Here is a 21,074-nt window from a genome sequence, read left to right on the forward strand (position 1 = left end):
TAATCATGAATGACTCTCCTACCTTGAAGCCTTGAAAGGCTGCTGGGGTTTGTTATTCCTAGCAAGCAGTTTTATTTCCTCAAGGTAAATCTGCTCCTCCAGAGATTGGATTTGTTGCTCCATTTGAGCTTTCATCTCTGTTAACTTCGCCCTTTCGGACGCAGACATGGAACTACGAAACCCATGCTTCCTAAAAGAGATGAAAAACGACTTATTAATAACGTTTTTTCTTTTGTTTCTTCTTGTGACATCATAAAAAGATTCAACATTGCTGCCCGCCGGAATTTTAAAACCCAAACTTATAGACTATTAGCTTGCCATGATCCAATTTTGTTAGACTCTTAAATGGTTTTCTCATATATTTTCGAAGTTATTTTCCATTATTAACAAGATTTGTTTTAAGAGTAGAGTTTTCCTTCAATATTGAGCAACAGAAGTTATTTCTAGGTAAAACTAAAATTCACCTTGTTGTCAAAAACTTAACACAAACTAATTTAAAGGGCTCAAAAGAAAAGAAACTAAGAGACCATTAATTAAAAAAAAAAAAAACTTTAGAGAACGTCTATCACCGATCAAAACACTGAAAGAGTATTCATTGTTTAAATTTTGTTGCTCCATAGCGTTCGCACACGTACATAAGAACAGCTTTGCAAAATTATTTAACAGTTCGGGTTAGTTTTAGTTTTATAGTGCCAAGAAAACACTAGGTTTTTTTTTCCGAATAAAAACCCAGCAAAATGACAGATTTAAATAAACGAAAAATCAACACACCTTTTCAGTTCCTTTTTCTCTTTTCTCTTTTCTTTATAATAACTCCAAGCAGTTCCCATTTCGAATGATTTAGCAAGGAAATTTCTCTTTTCACCAAAACGCGTCTGAAGCGCACGAATTCGTTTTGCCACTGAAATCTCTTTCATTTGTGACATAACAACGGAAGAAAATCGCGCGCGCAAAATTCAGCCAATGAAATTCATTCTGGTTTGCATCAGGGAAACGCGCGCGCTCGCGTACAAAAAAAGTCTCAGTGGACAGAAATACAGTAATAATGTCATGATAGCATTGATTAGCTGTAGTGGACCTCATTCTACTTGCAAGCGGAAAGCTGTACCTCTGTTGGAAACCACTATCTTCCGTTAATAAACTGCAGTTATTTTCAAAAAGTATGCTGTGTGATTGCAACTAGTTGTATTCATGGTTTCATAGACTACTTGAACGGCCGGTAATTCTTTTTTTTTCTTCTTCTTTTTTTTTTTTTTTTTAACTGAAAGAAAATCTCAAGAAATTTTACTAGATGTGCAAGAGTGTGTCGCTCGGAATTCGAATGAATGCTGGGATAGGTTTAGTCGCGTGACGTCATCGGAAGGGATCGCCATGTTGGATAAAGCGTTTGAACTGATCGAGTTTAGAAATCTTTGAAATTTGGTGTGGGGTTTTATGGATACCTGAAGAACAACGAGCAGAATGCCAAAAGAAGAGGAGAAGGAGTACCTTAAGATACTAGGAGTAGATAAATACTCAAATGATAAAGGTAGCTGTTGAATATATCATACGCTTTTGGTACAACAGTACGTACATCATAAGGGGTTCACCAAGCAGGAACTTCCGACTCAAAGTGGGCGATGGAGAATGGGTTTCTAGGAAAATTGAACGCACCGGTTTCTCCAAACATACTCTTGAAAAAGACTTCTCTAAGTCAGTATTTGTTAGAGTCAGGTGGCTTATCGAGAATCTCCCTTTATTTTGCAGATGAGTTCGAAATCAAACGGGCATATAAGAGACTTGCGCTTCAATTTCATCCCGACAAGGTATGTACGCAGTGTAATATTGTAAACTTAATTATGGCAGTGCTATCATTTTGTTGCTCTAGCAGCTTTTTTTGGTGTTTTAAAGTCACTTTTATATCTTCTGTTTGATATTTGCAACCCAGGATTATTATATAGTTTCTAGTTTGTACCATTTGTTCGCCAATAAATGATGACCTTGCTGGCTTTCGCTTTTCAGAACCAGAATGACTTCTCGGCAAGAAAGCAGTTCGATGAAGTTAGCAAAGCCTTCGAATTTCTCACTCTAGGTAATAACGGACTTTTGTGTGTACACATTTATCCATTAAAGTTAAATATGGATAATCTAGAGGCGTTCTTACAACAATATATGGTTCTTCTAATGCAGGCTTTCCATGTACCCGGCCTGTACGGTGACGGCAGGGGTAACAATTTTCGGAGGGTTAGTTCCCGTTATTAGCAGCATTGTTGTGTGATTTTGTGTGATATCACGGTCTCTTTTCGTTTATTCAGATTACAGAAACGATTCACATCGGCAAGATTATGATCAGGTAAAACTTGCAACTTCCATTTAATTAAAATGTCAAGAGTTTTCAACTGAATATGCTTCCGATGACTGACTTTTCTGTTAATGAACACTGTTTTCCCAGAGGTACAGTGTTTAATTTAAAAATGTATGTGCTTTCTTCAGGTTTTCTTTGACTTTTTACGGGACATATTCGACTGGAAACAAGGTAAATTTTTAAGCGTAAATTTAGTCACGAAGAAGTGTAACTCACGGTGTTGTTGGTTTCGTGTAACCCAACACAATGCCCTCCTTACGATTCGATGCCATGACTGACACGTAAACAAGGCACAAGTCAGACCGGAAAGCGTTTCTCTGGTTTGTTTTCTTGTAAATATGCCATCCCGTGACTTTACAATTGAATAAAATAAATACAATCTCGTGACTTTAGCGTTTCTTGCAATTACTTTACATTTCCATTTTTTGTGTGGTGAATTGCCAATCTACACCGTAATGAACACCAGGAAATCACAGTTTAAATTTATAATGATACTAAGATTTCCCTTTATTTTTCATTTCATAGAATATGAGCATTATCTGTTCTTCGTTCTTGAAGCAAATGTAGCAATTACTTCTTGTTTCTTCTGATTGAATTCTTCATCAATCGGTGTAAAGAGTACTTATGTTTATTTGATATGTCTGTCACTATGTTATTATTTGTTCTCTCTTTTGATGTTAAAATGTTACCATTTAGTGCATTCTTTACTTCTGTATAAGCTTGGCACTCTGTTTAAGTTATTATTATTTACTTATAACTTAGGATCCTTGTAACTAAGACCATGGAGAGCTGACCGTGCGTATATTTTTATGCACATTGCCAGTAAAATTTTATGATACACCCAGTTAGAAAAGACAGAAATTGCGTCAAGGGAGCTTTAAGAATATTTTGGGCATTCTGCAATCAAATGTATACAACTTGTGGAATATGTTACCATGCAACTACTTGAACTGGGCCACCCAGAAGAAAATTAACCAATCAGAACATAAACTGAGATCTATAAAGTGGTATCTTTTTCATGAATGCAATTGAGGGTTTGATTGACAAGAAAACATGAATATTATCAACTCTTCTGTGTTTTATACACTCTGTAGATTGAGTCCTTGATGGCAAATTATCATTATCAAACATTTCACCCGAAAAAATTAGCTTGAAAACTGGTTTTGCGATAACTAAATCAAAACCACTGAAAAGTGCACAAAATTTAGAATCAAAACTAACCAACCAGTAAGTAGCAAAGTTTCCTTAGAGGTCCACAACACTCCACTCTTTTGTTGGGTTTTCAATTTTGTTTTAGTACTATTGTTTGTATTCTTTAATATTGAATTGGTTTATTTATTATTACTTTTTAGCTATCCTTTGTTCTTAAGTATCATTCTGATTGGTTAACTCTTTTCCAAGTGGCCCGGTTTGGGATAGTTGCACTGTTAAACATTTATGATAGATTTGATTGAACTTCTTTCAGTTCTTATTTTCACTGAATGAGTCAAAACAAACTTTGTCTAGTGTGTGACCATTGAAAGCAAAGCTTTTATTTATTTTCATGTTGTTTAACTTTGTTGTTTGTTTTCAGATGCTGAAGGTGGCAGTACAAACAACTTTCTCATGTACTTTTGTGGATCAAAACAGCACCCTTGTTCCTCAGATATGGATTTTGACTCAAGGTGAGAATCATTACACTCTTCTGTACAGCTGTAATTTTTTTAAGGATTCTACTTTGTTTTGTATTAAAATCAAATCTGTTCAGCTGTGATCTTTTTAAGGATACTCCTTTGGTTTTTTTTTTTTTTTATCAGCTGTCAAACAGAAGTATTGTTTACTTACAATTTGTTAATATACCGTAAACTGTCGCTTTTAAGCGCTTGGCTTATGGATACAACCTCGTAAGGGCTTTTAGATGGGCTTAAAAACAGTAACGTCAATTTTTTCCCTTGCTATTGAACCCCGAAAGTAACGGTTCCCCTGAAAGTAGCAGCCCACCCGAAAGTAGCAGCCCTCTGAAGAAGTCACTAGAAGAGAAAGTCTCTGTTCTCAACCGCAGTTCATGCAGATGGAACAGCCTGACTGCAGGACTGAACATTGACTTGAAGAGCTATCTGTGATTTTACTTTGATCTTGACGGAAACTATGATTTATGAACTGCATTTGTCTGTATCTGTCTAGCAGCAGAGTCAAATGATACACTGTAGGGTGGTCAGTTGCATTGCGATATAATGCAACCATTATACTTTCAATTCGCCCTACAATATCAATCGGTTTAGAGCTTTTTTTTTTTATACAGTCTGCTTTGTTTATACAGTCTGCTTTGTGTATGTTGGCAGTTGGAAACATACATAAACAGAAAGTTTAATTTCCTTTGTTACGCATCTGCTTTGTCTGAAACAACTGTTACTGTGCAAACTTTTTTAACCATCTGAAGGTAACAGCTACCAGTAAGTAAACGACTACCCGAAAGTAGCGGCCCTTTTTTTGCCTGATAAATCTGAAAGTAATGGAGGCCATTCCTTTGGGAATTCTACGGTAATAGATTTTTTTGGCTCAGAATCTAATTTGTGGGTTAAATACAAGTAAGATGGTGCCATAAATACTGTCCTGACATACCAGAAATTCTCTGTTATTCCTTCTCTGTGTTGGATGTGGTTATTTATTTCAAGCCTGTTACTTATTTAATGAGTTAAATATGGTCACTCTGCACCCTAGCACTGAGGTTAAACTTACATTGTAAGCAATGTTGCTATTCATTGTTGTTGCTGTCAGTTTTAATTGTGATACATGTTTACTCATTGTGGAGGCACGGTGGCCTCATGTTTAGTGCACTCGTCCCTGGATTGAGTGGTCCGGGTTCGAGCCCTGGCCAGGGACACTGTGTTGTGTTCTCGGGCAAGACACTTAACTCTCACAGGACCTCTCTCCACCCAGGAGTATAAATGGTTACTGGTGAATTGTTGTGGAAACTTAACAAATTGCGGGGGAGTGACCTGCAATGGACTAGCATTCTATCCAGGGGGAGTAGAAATACTCCTTGTTGCTTCATGCTACAGAAACTGGGATAAGCTCTGGCAGGTATGAGCCAGTCGGCTCCAAGGCTTCACTTATTCTTAGTTTATGTTTACTCATTGATACAGATATCAAGATACTGAGGAAGAAGAAGACATTGATGGAGAAAGTGAATTAGACAGTATTATGGAGATAATCAAGGTACAAATTAATAACCTTGTTGTAGTCAATAGTAGGTGGCTTCCAGCAAAAAGCCTTGCATGTTATGACTTCAACTGGCTACTCTGCTGAGCTTCTCCTGTGATTCTTTAGAAAAAGATGGTAAAATTAGCCACCTTCTTCAACAGTAAGCCCCCCTACTGTACTCCAAACAGTCATCATGCAACAGAATTTAAATAACACCATCCTATGGTATTGAATAGTCAATAAGTTTATTTTTGCTCTTGAGAGCAGTAAAGATGCCATTCAGTGACCTAGGGTGAGTGGAATTTCTTTCGAGGGGTGTACATGTATGTAGATCTAAACCCATCGATCTTGATAAAATGAATTCATGAAACATGTGGCAACTTTTATCTTACTCTCATTAGAATCGCAAAAAGAAAGGCAAACCTGTCCCTGAAGAGTTCAAAGAGGAAAATGTAAGTACCTACTGGTAAACCTCTTCAAACATTCCCCTACAATTAACTGTACCTGCGCCTTTCATTTCATTAGATTAGGAACCAGAAAGGAGGAATGTCGTGTTAAGGGGGGTCCTTCTTAACTACAGATTAAGAGCAGTTGCGAAGGGAATGCTGAAGGCATTATTTACATGAAAACTATTTTGGGGTGTTTTGTAGTGCTAAGTGTGAATTTTATATGAAGGAACGTTTGCCTTAAAGAAAGTATGATTTTGCTTGAGTAACTAGTGCCAGTCCCAAACTGCTCGTTAGAATTTTAAATCCCTAAAACTTGGAAGAAAAGAGGAAGAGTTCCTATTTTTCTTAAGAATCAGAAATAACTCAGCCTTCTTTAAAGCAGTATGTACGGAATTACTGTTTACATGTAAAAGAGGAAAGCCACTGTAGAAGTCTGTTAATATGGGTGTTTATTGCCTTATAACTTTTATGATAATGCGAGTTTCATAAAACCCATACGTAGCATTAAGTACCTAGACGTTCTTAATCTATTGACACCAATTTAAATTTTTGGATTTAGATGGCTTTTAAGTTTTAGGGTCTTTTTTTATTCTGGTCACATGACTGGTCAAATATGGCTGTGATTTGAAACTTTGCAGGACTCTTCAATGGAACTAACCTGTGCAAAACCATATCATTAGGAGGTCTGGTTTTCAAAATATGGCAGTTAGAAACCTTCCATAGCAACAAATTCATGACGAAATTGTAGTTAAGAAGGACCCCCCTTGATCCGATCAGTTGGTCCCAGCATCAAGGATCATGGTTTCTTGTTAAATGGCCATGCATCAAAAGTAATGCAAATCAGGACTTTCATTAAGTTTTGAGTCACCTGCAGTCTTGCTCTGAACACCTGCAACATCAAGAGCCCATCAACCATACTCAGCCATAGCAGGTGTTATGATTTGTGGCCCTTGTAAACAGCCTTGCAAATGTTGTAGCTGACCAAGCTTGTTACTTAGATTGACTTGCTTTTCTTTTTCTTCTTGTAAATAATGTTTCATTTGATCATAAAATTATCTTGTCTTATAAGCTGCTGGATATGAAGACCAAGTTAAATCAACATAAAGAAGATATGAAGAGGGATGCATCAAAAAAGGTAATGTCTAAGACCCTTTGAGTTGAAACTTGGAATATCATTACTTTCCTAATCTGCAATCACTTAGGCCATGTTCAACTGGTATTAACTGTTTTAAGTGTGTAAGTTTGGCTGTGTTTCTTTTAAAATTGTTTTGTGTTCAGTTGCTTTTATCCATGCCTACTCTCCAGGGTTATCCTGGAGTCTTCCAGGTATAAGACCAAATCTAGTCTCCTGTACAGGTCACCAAATCTCCTAGATGTGAAAGAGAGCACTTAATAAGTACACTTTTCACACTTTCTTTGCTTCATTTTTGGGGAAATTGTTTTTGATACTTGGCACCTTTTTGTTGTTGAAGCGATGGAATTCTAGTGTTAACAATCTTTTTAGGGTTGAGAAGGTAAAATTGGTGATCACCTGGATTTTGATTTGTTTAGGTTGGCATTTCTGGGTCTGGTTGATCGGCTTTTTTACTGGGAACAGTTTTGGGTGAAACGTTGATTTTGAACAATTTTGAACAATATTCGACAGTACTTTCAGCTAAATCAACCAAACTTTGCTTTCTTGCTCAACTGAATTGGAAGAAAATTCAACCAACACAGACAATGGAAAAGGCTGTTGTTCCTAATAGACCACAGGCTAGCAGTTATCATTTGTTTTAATTGGAAGAGTGCTCTGTTCGGACATTTAAATGAAAACAAGTTGTGGGTGAAGTGGTTTGGCTCAGCAGAATGTTATCTTACTTCAGCTCTAAGAGGTTAACGGTGCCTCTACGTGATTTCCTTAGTAATGTTTTTGCTGCAGTTGTCACATTTTTATCAGCTTTGTGATGTATTGTTGAACATATTGTCCCTTTCAGCAATCAGGCAAGAAAGGAAAGACACCTGTTCCTGTTGCGAAGGTTAGAACACTTTTTTGTTCTTGTAAACATATTTGAATTCAGTTGTAGAAGAGGTTTTAATTGAGTGTCTTAATACCAAAACCAAACTGGTAATTACTTTGGCCAATCAGATAGGATGCTGACAATCAAGTGAACCGATCACAACTCTAAGCAAGTTGTTGCATTGGTGGAAAGGGTAGGAAAATGTGTATGAGCAAGCCACAATAATATTGTGATTTCTTGCTCACACATGTTTGACTCAATTCCTTTTCTCCTCTTGGAAAATAAGGTCAGAACTCATAGATTTACCAAACCAATTATTGGTTTTGGTTTTACTTTTGATGAGATAATGAAGTGGCATTTGTTTTTTTTTAATCCATTGTGTAGCATAGTACCTTATGCAAAACCAAACCAAATGCAAATTACTTCACTCAGATGAAAACCTCCCTATCAAGTAATTCTTATTGTGAATTAAGTTATTGTTTCTTGCTGTACATGTTGTTAATCAAAATGTGAATATAATCAAACATTTTCATTTCTAGCCAAAGCCTAAGAGCAAGAAACAACTGCAAGCTGAGCAAAGACGAAGAGAAAAAGTAGGTGTCGGGCTCATTTGCAAAACTTGACATATTTGAAAAAAAAGTCGGTTTCCAGTTATTAAATTTAGTTGTCATCGAGTAGAAGACCTCTAATGGTGATTTATGTCCATTGTAGGAAATGGAGAAGATTGCAATGGAATTGGAAGAGAAACGGAAAGAAGAAGAGGAGAAAGAGAAGCAAAGGAAACAGGTGCAGAGATCTTGACATACAAATTACATGTCTTATATTAAATACATGTAAATGTAGTGTCACATGTTTGTGTGTGTGTCCGAATGGAAAACTGTCGGCTAATGAGCCTTTCTTCCTTTGTGATTGACTGAAGCAATTAAAAAAACTTAATAAGACTATCTGATGTGCAAACTGTATCTCACATATTGTGCAGCAGCAACCAAAAGCTATAATACTTTTCTTAGGTGCAGTTTTGTCCTTGTTCAGTTTGTCCCCTTTAAATTTGTTTGTTTGTTTGTTTTGTCTCCTTGTTTGCTCCTTTCATAATATTAATATTATTATAGTTCATGAACTGGTACTGTAATGAGTCAATTTTCTTTTATTTAAGTTGCTGTAAACAATATAATCAATATAAGATGTGTGAACTGTAAAATATTGTATTGTAACTAGTTTTTGTGTGTTGCATTAAAAAAAAATAAAATAAAAAGTAAGAAAAGAAATTTAAAAAATACATATTGTGTAGGACTGACAAAGACTACATTTTGATAAATGGATCGTGGCTAGGACATTGTGGTAATTGTGTATAGTGAAGGGGATCTCCATCCTTTCTGACCATTCACATGAAAGCTAAATACTGAAGAAGGTTTTCTTACTTAGGAATGATATCCTGTGACATTACTGTTAGTATCTGTAAATATCAATGGAGGCAGTTTGGCCGAGTGGTCAGCACTTCGGACTCTCAATCGAGCGGTCCCAGGTTCGAGTCCCACTCTGACCACTACCTGGATTTGTTTCACGGTACTCTTGAGTTCAAATTCTTGGCCATGCTGTAAATAGCCAACTGGTTTGCCTCTGGCCAGTTGGGATTCTTAACAATGTTATGTTCAATTTGAATTATTTGTTTCAGTTATTTGCTGGGCCTCAATAGCCTTTGTGCTATAAACACTGCCGTGGGTAAATAAAGGTTATTTAATTTTTTATTATTATTTTATTAACTTTTTTTTTTACATTTCTAGCTGGAGGTTGAAAAACAGAAACGATTAGAAGAAGAGAGAATAAAAGCACAGAATGAAGAGAGGAAAAGGCGTGAAAGGTGAGAATTATTATGCTGCTACACATACACTGGTAAATGTTTTTGTGGACTAAACGAAATGATTATGCTTCAGTAGACCATCTATTATTTGTCTTACTGAAGGTAAGTACCTGATTTTTAATAAGTTTTGATTCGAGTGGAGGGAACCAAATCTTGATGTTGTTTCTGACAATTGATATCAATTTTACTCTGAAGTTTGAAATGATTGACATACATTCTTCCACAGCTTCAGATGGAATGCCTGTTTTCTGTTAAACATGGTTCATATAATTTATCAAACAATTTACCATAATGATTATTTTAAAAATCACTTAAAATAGGGAACAAAAAGAACGTGAAAAACAACAGAAGCTTGAACAAGAGAAAGAAGAGAAAAGACGCCGGCAGCAGGAGGAGGAGAAAAAGCGGAGAGAAGAGGAAGAAAAACGGAGGAAAGCTGAAAAGGAAAAGGCTGACAAAGAGAAAGCAGCAAAGAAGGTAAATGCTCTGAAGTGCTGTTTGCAGAAGCATATTGTTATAATCAGTAGAGCCCTCAGTGGGGTTTGTAGCCATAGCTGGGAAAGCAGTTCAGGCTATTGGTGCAAATGGTGTTGTATTAATTTGCAAAATGACTGCAAGTCAATGGCTATTTGGGGAGCGGGAATGGCACAGTGGTGAGAGCACTTGTCTCCCATCAATTTGGAGGTTCAATTCAGCCCAGTGCCATATATGGTTGACTTGGTTATGGTTCTTGCTTTGCTCCAAGGGTTTTCATCCAGGTTCTCCAGTTTTTCTTCCTCCACAACAACCAACATCTACAAATTCCAGTTTGGCCAGAATAGAGGACCCACCTAAAAGCCTGTTAAGGCTGATGTGGCTTCCTCTTTAAATATTGTAATTTATTTAAGCTTGTGGTACCATGAAACAATTCAAACTGGCTATACATGTACTCGTAAATGTGTTCCAAACTGAATCTGAGGCACCAGTTGACTACTTACATGGCTGCATCATGCCAGTCGGTTCCTAGGGTTATGTCTGCCCTCGATGGGTGACAGAATTGCAAGGTTTGCACCTCCAATACCTTGCAACTTGACTAGGCCATCCCTACAATGTTGAAAGTCCTGATTTGGTAAAAGCCTTGCTAATCACACACTTTTTGTATTTTTTAGGCTGCTCAACAGGCAGCAAAAGGTGAGTTTTTATTGCCAGCCACATGTAAAATTGAGAGGATGATCCATTTAGGGATGTTTTATACTTGATACTTTTTTTTTGATGGCATAATGGTAGTCAAATGTTATTTTGGTTTAAGTCAATGTGTTGTTGTTTTGCAGAAAAAGAAGAGAAAGAAAAAGCTGCAAATAAGAATCAGGTGAGTTCTGATGACACTGATAACCAACAGTGACAGAAAGCTCATCTTTCCTTACATGTATTTTCCCCTGGCAATTGTCGAGAAGATAAGTGATGAGAATAAAGAACTTTAATAATGAGAGGCTGTTTCCCCAATGTTTGGTAATCCATGAGGAGAGATAAAAAGTTTCAAAAAACCCCATGCAGCAACTGATAAAAGAGAGGTTTGACTTATGAATCTAGTGCAGGGATGGCGGAGCGTGTTTCGAATTGCGGGAGGCTCACAAATGAGCACCAGAGGCACTAACTTGTAGGGGGTCAGGAAATATTTGTAAAATTATTATTTGATATATTTTTGCTTGAAACTGAGGGGGTGGGGGGGGGGGGGTGCTAAAGCCCCCTGGCTCTACCGTCCCTGTAGTGATATCTAGGTGCATCATTGTTCCTGTAATTCAACATCATGTACAATAGCACAACACATTTAGTATTAATTTTACTTTCTGACTGTTAACAATGAAGAACATGAAGAGGCAACAGCAACAGCAGCGTACAGATCAGCAACAATACCCTAGAGAAATACCACCAAGATTTCAAAGGAAAATGAAACAACAACAACAACAACAACAGCAACAGGCACAGTTTCAAGCACCTTCACAGCAACTACCACAGCAACAGTCACTTCCACAGCAGCCAAAGATTCAACCAAAGCCTGCTCCTCCAGGTGATGTAAATCATACTAGATTGTATTTTTGTCAAAAAAGAGATCATTGAATCCCCTATAATTGCTTTCATCGCAGCTGTCAAAAGGGTGCCAGTGATTTTAATCGTTGGAAACAGTGGTATGAGTTGTAGCCACAGCCAGTGATCCAATTGTGTAGTTTCATACATTGAGTAGACTGGAGCAAAATCATGCCCTTGTTTTGAACAAGAAAATAGTTGATATTAAGTCTATGTTGAAGAGGGTATAATTTTTTAAAAGCTGAGTTTAAAGACATCAAAGATCGGTTACAAGGTTGAACAGCTTGTTGGCTAGATTCTATTTCATCCTCACAACCACTGGAAATCTCATATTTCTGCTCTAGTATCCACAAAGGACAGATGAGTTTTTGGCAATTGATGACTTTCTTCTTACCTTTCTTTGTTAGTTGGCAAGAAGAAGGATCCAAATCGTTTTGGGCCAAAGGAGTTTGCTGATGCCATAGAGCCTGTAGATGATTCAGGATGGTCACAGTCAACTCCTGGCAAGGGTTCGGGCTGGGGTAATTCACTGGAAACTTGGGAGGATTCTGACAAATGGGGCAGTGAGGACAGACAATGGGGTGATAAGGAAGGGACATGGGAAAAACTTGTCGTTGATGGGGGTGATAAAGACACTTGGCCTGCTGTTGGATCAAAGGGAGCAGTAGGCGATAAGTTAAAGACTTCCTCAAGTGACGCTGGCTCTGAAAAGGGTCAGTATTCTGCCAATTCCTCACCAAAAACTTCTGTTTCTTCAATGTCTGCTACACTTAAGTCAGATAGCTCAGCTCAAGGAAATGTTACTTCCAATGTGGACAAAAAGTCATTGCCTTCTAGTAACTGGCAAGGGGCTTATCCAGCCCCGACTGAGAACTGGGATGTTATTGATGAGTCTATTGATCAAGCTATTGATGCTGCTGATGCAGCAACAGCTAAAGACAATACTGGACTAGCAGCAGGGTGGGGTGGAGTGGCTAAAGGGGGGTTGGGAGGGCTTATAGGAAACAGTTCAAACTGGGAGCTAAAGGACTCTTCTTCATCAGTACATAGTCAGGAATCTGGAAAGTGCGAGCTTGCGAACAATTCAACTGCGTCTGAAGCTCCAAGCTGGAGCAAAACACCTGGAAAGGGATTTAAGACCAAATTACCAACAACATCAACTGTTGGGACTAGTAACGTCACAACATCATGGGGAGGAACGCCTGCGGAGACCAATACTAAATGGACTGAACCCAACTCCAGTTCTGATGGAGTGACAAACTCGAAGTCAAGTAAACCACCACTTTTGGATTCTACTTCTGTTGCTAAATCTGCTGCGGAAAATAAATCAGAACCGAGTATAACACCAAACTCTAGCAGTAAACTGTCTGCGTCCGGCTGGGGTGAAGCGCCGCCATCTAATCCCTCCAACTGGAGCAATTCTGCAGATATAACAGGTGCTGCGTGCTGGGACAGTGTTATGTCAAAATCAGATTCCTCTGAACTTAAAGCTGCAAGTAACAGCAAAGTTTCTCAGTGGTTAGAAAGTACAGGAATGTCATTAGCAGATTTTGAGTGGGGACAAGAACACATGGAACATGAAGAAGGATCTGAGGGATCACTTGATGGGTGGACTACAGCATCCAAAAGGAACAGGGTAAGGGCTTGCCATTGCTATTCTCTGATTCATACCGTGTGGCTCGAAATTTCATGTTTGCTAACTCTAATAGCCCATTTTGTAGTTGTCTTTTGCCTCGGTGTCAAAACGAGTCTGTGCAAAGCCATTCATATGAAAATGAGTTCCTCCTACATGGTCTTAGGGACGCGCGGTGGCCTCATGGTTAGTGCACTCGACTCCGGAGCGAGCGGTCCAGGTTCGAGCCCTGGCAGGGGACATTGCGTTGTGTGCTTGGGCGAGATACTTTACTCTCACAGTGCCTCTCTCCACCCAGGTGTTTAAATGGGTGCCGGCGAATTCAATGCTGGGGGGTAACCAGCAGGAGAAGAAATACCCCTAGTCGCTTCATGCTACTGAAACCGGGATAGGCTCCGGCCTGATGAGCCACTTGGCTCGTATGCAGACTTTACCTTTACCTTTACCTTCACCTGCATTGTCATTTTCATGCAAATCAAACTCCTTTTCATATGGAAGGTTTTGCACAAAGACTAGCTTTGAGACAGAGACACAAGGTAACTGGATGGCCTATTTTTGCGGTTATTTTTTTTTGCGATCCGCAAAAATAAGTTTCTGCGAAAAAAAATCTCGCAAAAACGTTCTCCGCAAAAATTTACTTCATTGGCGAAATTATGCGTACAAACATCGCATGTGGAATCTTGGTGCCATTTATTTACAACGTCTCTCGAAACAGGAGAGAAATACATTAAGTGATGCCGTAGTTTTTGCTGAGCCATTGCCGGAGCAATCAATCCAAACTAGGGCAAGACGTAATTGTAATAGCGCGATACCGAGTGCCGCGGCTTACATCTCCGCATGTTTTTCACTGACTTGTCAGTTGCGTGTAGTTAAATAAAAGAAAACAAAAAAGTAATTCCAATTAAACGCGACTCCCTGATAAACGTAAAATTTAATACCCAGCAAGAAAAACCAGTCTTTCACAATCGCAAAAATTGGTTGCCACAAAATGCAAAAAATCGGCAATCCGCAAAATTTAACTCACGCCAAAGTTTCGTGCCATACGGTATCAGCGTACAACCTTTATACTGTTTGACATTCTTCTTGGATCCAGGTAACAGTTTCTTTTTGAATCAGACACTCAGTTCTGGTCCCAGCCACACGCTCAGAAAAAGAAAAGGACACTGACATCATTTTTGTAGCTCTTAGGAGCAGACCAATCTCATAAGATGAATATTTATTCTGGTCTCAAGGTTAAATATGATTTCTTAGCCTTTATTAACCGAGCAGGAGGTCTGTATGGGAGAATCTTGTCCGAGGTCGTGAGTACAGACCGAACGCAAGATTCTCCCATTCGACTAAGCTCGGTTAATAAGATGTTTATTATATGGCAAACAAGATAAATTTAATTCGTTTAATGTAACTGGCTTGTACCAGCTGACATTTTGCTTGCGAACGGCGATGAGCTGAACTTAATTCTGCTTAAGTCTGCTCAACCTCTTTACTTTTCTTTTCCTATCAGGCTTTTTGGCGCTTCCATAAATAAATACTTTTAAGAAAATAGTCAATATTTTTGCATTTTAATTTGCATCTTTTTCACCGCAAAGCATTACCGGTCTAGATGGGAAAATCTAGGCCGTTTTCAATGTTGATTTCAGCCAATCAAATTCGTGAATTCGGTAGTTTCCAGTCCTTGTGAGAAACAGCCATTTAATAATGTAAATTATTACTTAAAGTAATGCGCTACTGTTGTGTTACTGATGGGTCACTGTTATTAATGGTTTGGGTGTGTTTTAGGCTCCTAAACCTGCTAATGATTCAAATGCTTGGATGAACAGATCTCTTAAACAACTGCTAGACATGGGCTTTAAGGTGAGGAAACATATCTACTTAATGACGACTGCTGTCTTGGCTAATACTTTTTCAACTATTTGACATAGAGTTGAAGTTGAGCGCACGTGTCTCATCCTGCTTGTTGAACTCGTTTGGAAAAGGAAATACAATCTTAAAGGTCGTCTTGACTTGGGCTTGAGGATAAGAGAATCCATAAGTTAAAGATATTATGTTTATTACGTGAAATGTTTTGCTGATCAAGGTGCAATGTTACCAATATTTCTCTTCTATAGTAATTTGCTTCAGGCATCAAGCAGGTTACTGCAGGGGCCTTATTTATTGTGAAGAGTTCTTAAGAGTTTGCGTAATGGATGAGAATTATTAGAGTAGGCGCTTAATAGGTTAAATGGTTTGTCATAATTACAATACCGTCTTTGTCATCGTTTACGGCAGAGTGGAAATAAGCTTGCTCCGAGTCTTAACTAAATGAAGAGGAAGGCTCCACCCGTCTTTTCTTAATATATTTGGAAATACTGAATGCCGTGTGTTTTCTCGTTGTGTACAGCAAGACGACGCGGAGAAAGCTCTCAAGGCAAATCATATGAACATCGAAAGTGCAATAGGTAAGTTCGGTAACTCTTCGAGTTCCGTGCAATAGAGCAGGTAGTCAAAAGTCGAAGTAAAACTCTGCAACCCGTGCAGTGTAATCTGCCTCGAGCCTAGTCATGTCAGGTAAAACTTACTGATTAGACAAACAAATTCTCCTACGAAAATCAGGAATGTGAACCGCACGGAGTGAGGAGAATTTGAGTTCTAACCTCGCAACTGTTGATGTGTTTTCAGGGGACCTCCTTGCTATGAACATCAGTGAAAGCATGGAACAGACTGTACCTGTTCCAGGGGGAAAACTACAGGAACCTGACCCAGCAGAGGCAGCGAGGATCCAACAACAACAGCAACAAAGTCAGAGTAAACTGAACAGGAAACAGCGAAGGAAACTTCAACAACAGCAGCAACAACAACAAGCTGAACAAAACACTCTTGCGTCAAAAACGGATCCGAAACAAGGACAAACTGAACTCGTAGTCTCTAAGTCAATGACTCAAACCAGCGATACTCCTTCTAAACCAGATAGTGAGCAACAGAATAACACTTCAGAAACTCAATATGCATCTAAGACGGATGAAACACAACAGGACTCTAACTCAAAACCAAGTGCACCAGCAGCAAAAAGTGATAAACCACCTTTGTCGGTAGCTGGGCCCTCGAAGCCCTCTAATGGACAAGCTCAGTTGTCAGGAAATGGTAAAAGAGCAGGCCCACCATTAATACCTCCTGCGCCAGGCCCTGGGGTACAGGCACCCTTGAGACCTCCTCTGGCACATCCTTTACTTCACCCTCAGCTTGTTCAGCAGTTTCATCTTCAGCAGCTACGGATGGCTCAAGGAGGACTCCTTCAACCTCCCTTCACTCCTCAACAGTTCGCCATGTTACAGCAGATCGCTCAGCTTCAGCTCGTTCAGCAGCGTCTGGCTGCACAATCTGTTGCCCAGCAACACATGGGACAGAAACAACAAGTAGTTCCTCAACAGCAGCTGTATCAACAGCAACAGCAGATTGCGCTCATGATCGCTCAGATGCAGCAACAAGTTCTACAGCAGCAGCCGGGCCTGGCAGGGAGACATCCTGCTCTGCCGTTTACTGCAGTGCAGCAACAACAGCAGCAATCACTCATCCAGCAACAACAACAACAGCAGCAGTCGTCTCCTACTGCACAACAAAAAGGTAATAAGCCTGCAACGAATGAGAAGCCAACGAGTGAGCCTGCACAGAATAAGACAACAGACACTGTTAAATCTCAGCCAAATGAACCTTCTAACGTTCCACCAGCAACAACGGAAGAACAAACCAAACAACCTTCTCCCGTCCCGCAATCTCGATTAACACAATGGAAACAGCCGTTATTACAGGATCCTTCAGCTGTCACTCAACCTTCAGTCACCAGTAGCATACCCACCCCAGTGGACTCTAATCCTCCAACAGTTTCAACGTCTTCACAGTCCACTTCTTCTGTACTTTCTAGTGTTGTGTCAGCTCCTTCCATTTCAACTAATGAAGTCTCTGACCCGTCTGCTCCCAACAGCAACAATGTGTCTCCACGTACGAGGATTCCGGATCCAGTCTCTAGCAGGTGGGGTGTGGATGCGGGTCCCAAGCTATCTGCTGACCCACCTGAATTTAAACCAGGTGTCCCGTGGCGTCCCGCTCCAAGAAACGAGAAACGGGACGACGGACGAGACGTCGTTTCTCCTAGTACTGTGGAAGTTTCAAGTCGCACGTCCTCCAGTAGTAGCGATTCTCAAACAGATAGTTGGTCGAATCCAAGCAACCAACCTGTTAGTGCGCCAAGCAGTGCACCTCCTGTGAACACTGGAAAGGTAGCGGATGATGCTGTCAGCACCACTGCTAATTCCGGCTTCTCTGGACTGTCAATCAATAACAGTACATTCGAATCGAGTGCGATTGATTTCGGACGGAGCTCCACTCCTTGGCAATCAACCGAAAGTAAAACCCCACCCCAACTTCCACAAGGAACAAACAAACTGGCTTCCAATGCTGCGTCACTGTTAAGACCTCCCCCGGGTCTGGGAACTGAAAAGTCCCTGCCCGAGTCCCCCCTGTTTGACGATGAACCTCCAGCTTGGTTGAAAAGCTTAATAGACGGCTCCAGCCTTGCTGGCGACAAAACCCAGCCTGAATTTCAGTTCAGTCGTTTTGGTTTTGCTAACAATCCTGCGCCGTGGAGTCCGCGAGATGCAAGCCCACAGCCCTTTAGTCCCTTGACACCTAATCCTCAGCCTTGGGCTGCTGTGGGGGGTCCTGCCCCTACATTATCATCCTCAGCGTCAGCAGTGTCCATGGCAACAAGTGAGATTGTTCGGAGTGGAAGTGTCAGTGCTGCTGAGCCATCTAAGCTGCAGAATTCGGGAATCATCTGGTCTACAAATCAACCCATCCCTAGTGCTGAAGAAAAGTTACCTGGGACTCTCCCTGGGGCGTCTGTTCCTGCTGTATCCGCAGCCAGCGGTGTTGCACCATCCAGGAACACGGTCAATTCGATGTCAACGTGGTTGGTTCTCCGCAATCTGTCACCAAGGGTGAGTTTTAATGATGCGACCTGAACGCCAGTGTCTTGTAGTGTACTGGGTGTACTGCGTCTTGTAACTTGATGGAGAATCAGCCTTGAGGCGAGCGTCCATCTTCGCGCTAAACTCCCACTAAAAACTTAATATCATTGCTGTTTTATATACGACACCTGTCTCATTTTGGTTACTTGCGCGCAAGAATTCTTCAGCATGGAAATTTTCTTGTCCAATCTCAAACAGTTTTCTTGAACGCGCTACGGGAGACGCCTGTTTCATTATGCTAAGGAGCAGCCAGTTTCCATATTTCTCCTAAAAATGTAGTTTTCTCGATGTATAACCGTCTCTCGGGCGTAGCGTCTAATCAGTTTGTCTTTTATTTTCAGATGGATCCCAAAGCTCTCCGTCCCCTGTGTGAGAGGCATGGACCACTACTCACATTCCAACTGAATCTCCGTCATGGCAACAGCTTGATACGTTACGGCAGCATGGAGGAAGCTGCCAAGGCGAGGGCGGCACTCAATGGCTTGATGATGAGTGGCACGCAGGTGGTGGCAGACTTCGCTACAGACAGTGACATCGGCAGTTTCTTCGAGCAAACTATGGACTGGAGCGCCAACCCATTTCCTAGCAACACTTACGGAAATCAATGGTCTTTCCAGAATGTCCTTGGATCCGCAGCAACCAGTGACAGTATTCAATCTGCACCTAAAGTACCAGCTGCAAAGAACCAACCACCAGTAACAACCACTGAGCAGCCTGTCCCTAAAATCAATAACCCAACACCTGGAATGCAGTGGGGTGCTGCTGTAGGGGCGTTGCCCCCAAAGGGCCTCGCTCCCGGCGAACAGTCCAAAATGAACCCGACGACTCCTCAGTGGGGAACCGGCTCGCAAAGCAGCGAGCAGCCTGGTACCAAGCCTAATACTGGAACCCCCGGCATGCCGTGGGGTAGTGCTCCGGGAGCCACGCCGGTCCCGTCATACTTGTGGGGCTCAGGCCCCCCGCAGCAGCCAGCCCTTGGAGGAAATTTTTCCCAGGTTCCCAGCATGTGGTCCTTTCCAGCTGGGGTCCCGCGTGACGTGGAGCCTCAGTCAGGATCTGGGGATGGGCTGGTTAGTCCTTCCATGACCACGTTCCTTCCGCCGGGGCTTCTGAATGGAGGAGGGGACCCGGTTTGACTGGAACCGTGATAATGAACTCGGAATCATTTAGCAGCGTTATCGCATTGTAGTTTTATCGCTTACTTGTGTATTTGTTTCGTGTGTTGTGATGTGCGTGAGTTGGCCCTGAAAATGGGTCTTATGTGTTTCTACATCAATGTTTCAATATTGATTAAATCTCCCCATGCTATACAAATAAGTGTCCTTTTTGTTCCTCAAAAAGTGAGCTTCAGGCCTGGTTCATTCCTTGACGGGTTTTAAGGGAAAAAGCCCTGGTAACGAACTTGATGGGCCTACAGTCCTATAAACGTCCGGGAGATTTGCTTTGGAGTCCGGAAGACTTTGCTCTTCTAGCAGCCTTTCTTCATCCCTTGAATCCCCTTTCAAGCAATCAAACGATACCTTACGTTCCTATTTTTGCCAGATTTTTCCAGTGCTGTCGATGGTTTTATTTCTTATCAGGCCAGAAGCAAATCCTCCTTCCGAGATTAAAAGGTCAAAAATTTATTCGTGTATCCGATGAAGCTTATATAAACTAGCGTGTTCCACAAGATCGTTTCGTTGTATCCGCCATACCGTAAATCCTCGAATTAGCTCCCGGGGCGCTTATTTCAAATTTAGAAGAAGATGGGAGCCGCTTATTCGAGAGGGGCGCTTATTTAATTTTTCCCAAATCGTGCCCTGACATGATCTTTTTTTTTTAATACATCATCTGCACGTAAACAACATAAGCTGTTTATCGACGTAAAAAGCTGATCCTAAAGTTTAAATCGGGGCACCATTAGCAATTCACGTGGTCACAAACTGAAACAGTGTATAAATCTAATACTACACGACGAAAACTATACATCATTTGCTGTCTCATTACTCGTCCACAAAATAGGGGGAGGGGAGGGGGCACTTATTTTTAATTCCGGCCGATGGGAGGGCCGCTTATTCGAGGGGGCCCGCTAATTCGAGGATTTACGGTAGTTACAGGAAAACAGCCGCTTCAATACCTTAGGTTTTTTGTTGATGATTTTTTGAAGTGTCCCAAAGAAGACTTCGACCCTCTCTGGTTTCACAAGGTGCGGCAGTGGAACTGGCCCTGTCTTATGGCCAGCCCGTCAATACGGCCACCTCCATTACGGCCACTTTATTCAGGTCCGAACAAGGGCTCAGTTAGTAATTGTCCCTTAATTTAATACGGTCAGATTTTTGTGGCCCGTTGGTGACCGGATTAACGTGTTTCCACTAGATTTAGATCAACGATGTTTGGGCCAAGCCGATTACAGTTTATTTGACCGTGAATATCCAGCCCAACTGTTTTGTCCGAAAAGGAGTGGAAAAGTATATACCAGCATGTATTTTTTGTCAACCAAGTTGTTTCCGGCTGAAAAAAGTTAATCAACCAAAAACGGCTTGTTGATGTTTGTTTTCTGGACGACC

General features: G+C 40.7%; 1 protein-coding gene across 1 annotated transcript; it reads left to right on the forward strand.

Moving 5' to 3' along the window:
* The first annotated feature begins 1,346 nt into the window (after positions 1-1,346).
* On the forward strand, positions 1,347-19,846 carry LOC145490946 (uncharacterized). Its single transcript, XM_081470063.1, has 22 exons — positions 1,347-1,528; positions 1,747-1,805; positions 2,002-2,071; positions 2,295-2,332; positions 2,473-2,515; positions 3,918-4,008; positions 5,470-5,542; positions 5,929-5,979; positions 7,046-7,111; positions 7,950-7,991; positions 8,513-8,566; positions 8,685-8,759; positions 9,755-9,831; positions 10,152-10,308; positions 10,980-11,001; positions 11,142-11,179; positions 11,677-11,878; positions 12,303-13,531; positions 15,305-15,379; positions 15,906-15,963; positions 16,184-18,498; positions 18,870-19,846. Exons 1-22 carry the CDS (start codon positions 1,462-1,464, stop codon positions 19,662-19,664), a joined length of 5,697 nt encoding a protein of 1,898 aa, XP_081326189.1. The 5' UTR covers positions 1,347-1,461; the 3' UTR covers positions 19,665-19,846.
* The last annotated feature ends 1,228 nt before the right edge of the window (positions 19,847-21,074 follow it).

This window comes from Orbicella franksi, chromosome 6 (genome assembly GCF_964199315.1).
Source record: "Orbicella franksi chromosome 6, jaOrbFran1.1, whole genome shotgun sequence".
Lineage (NCBI taxonomy): Eukaryota > Metazoa > Cnidaria > Anthozoa > Scleractinia > Merulinidae > Orbicella > Orbicella franksi.

Bases quoted from the DNA above. Each gene is read 5' to 3' on its own strand.
- LOC145490946 (XM_081470063.1), top strand. From the start codon at position 1,462: ATGCCAAAAGAAGAGGAGAAGGAGTACCTTAAGATACTAGGAGTAGAT. The intron at 5,543-5,928 runs GTACAAATTAAT...TACTCTCATTAG, and splicing joins GTATTATGGAGATAATCAAG to AATCGCAAAAAGAAAGGCAA. The intron at 11,002-11,141 runs GTGAGTTTTTAT...GTTGTTTTGCAG, and splicing joins TGCTCAACAGGCAGCAAAAG to AAAAAGAAGAGAAAGAAAAA.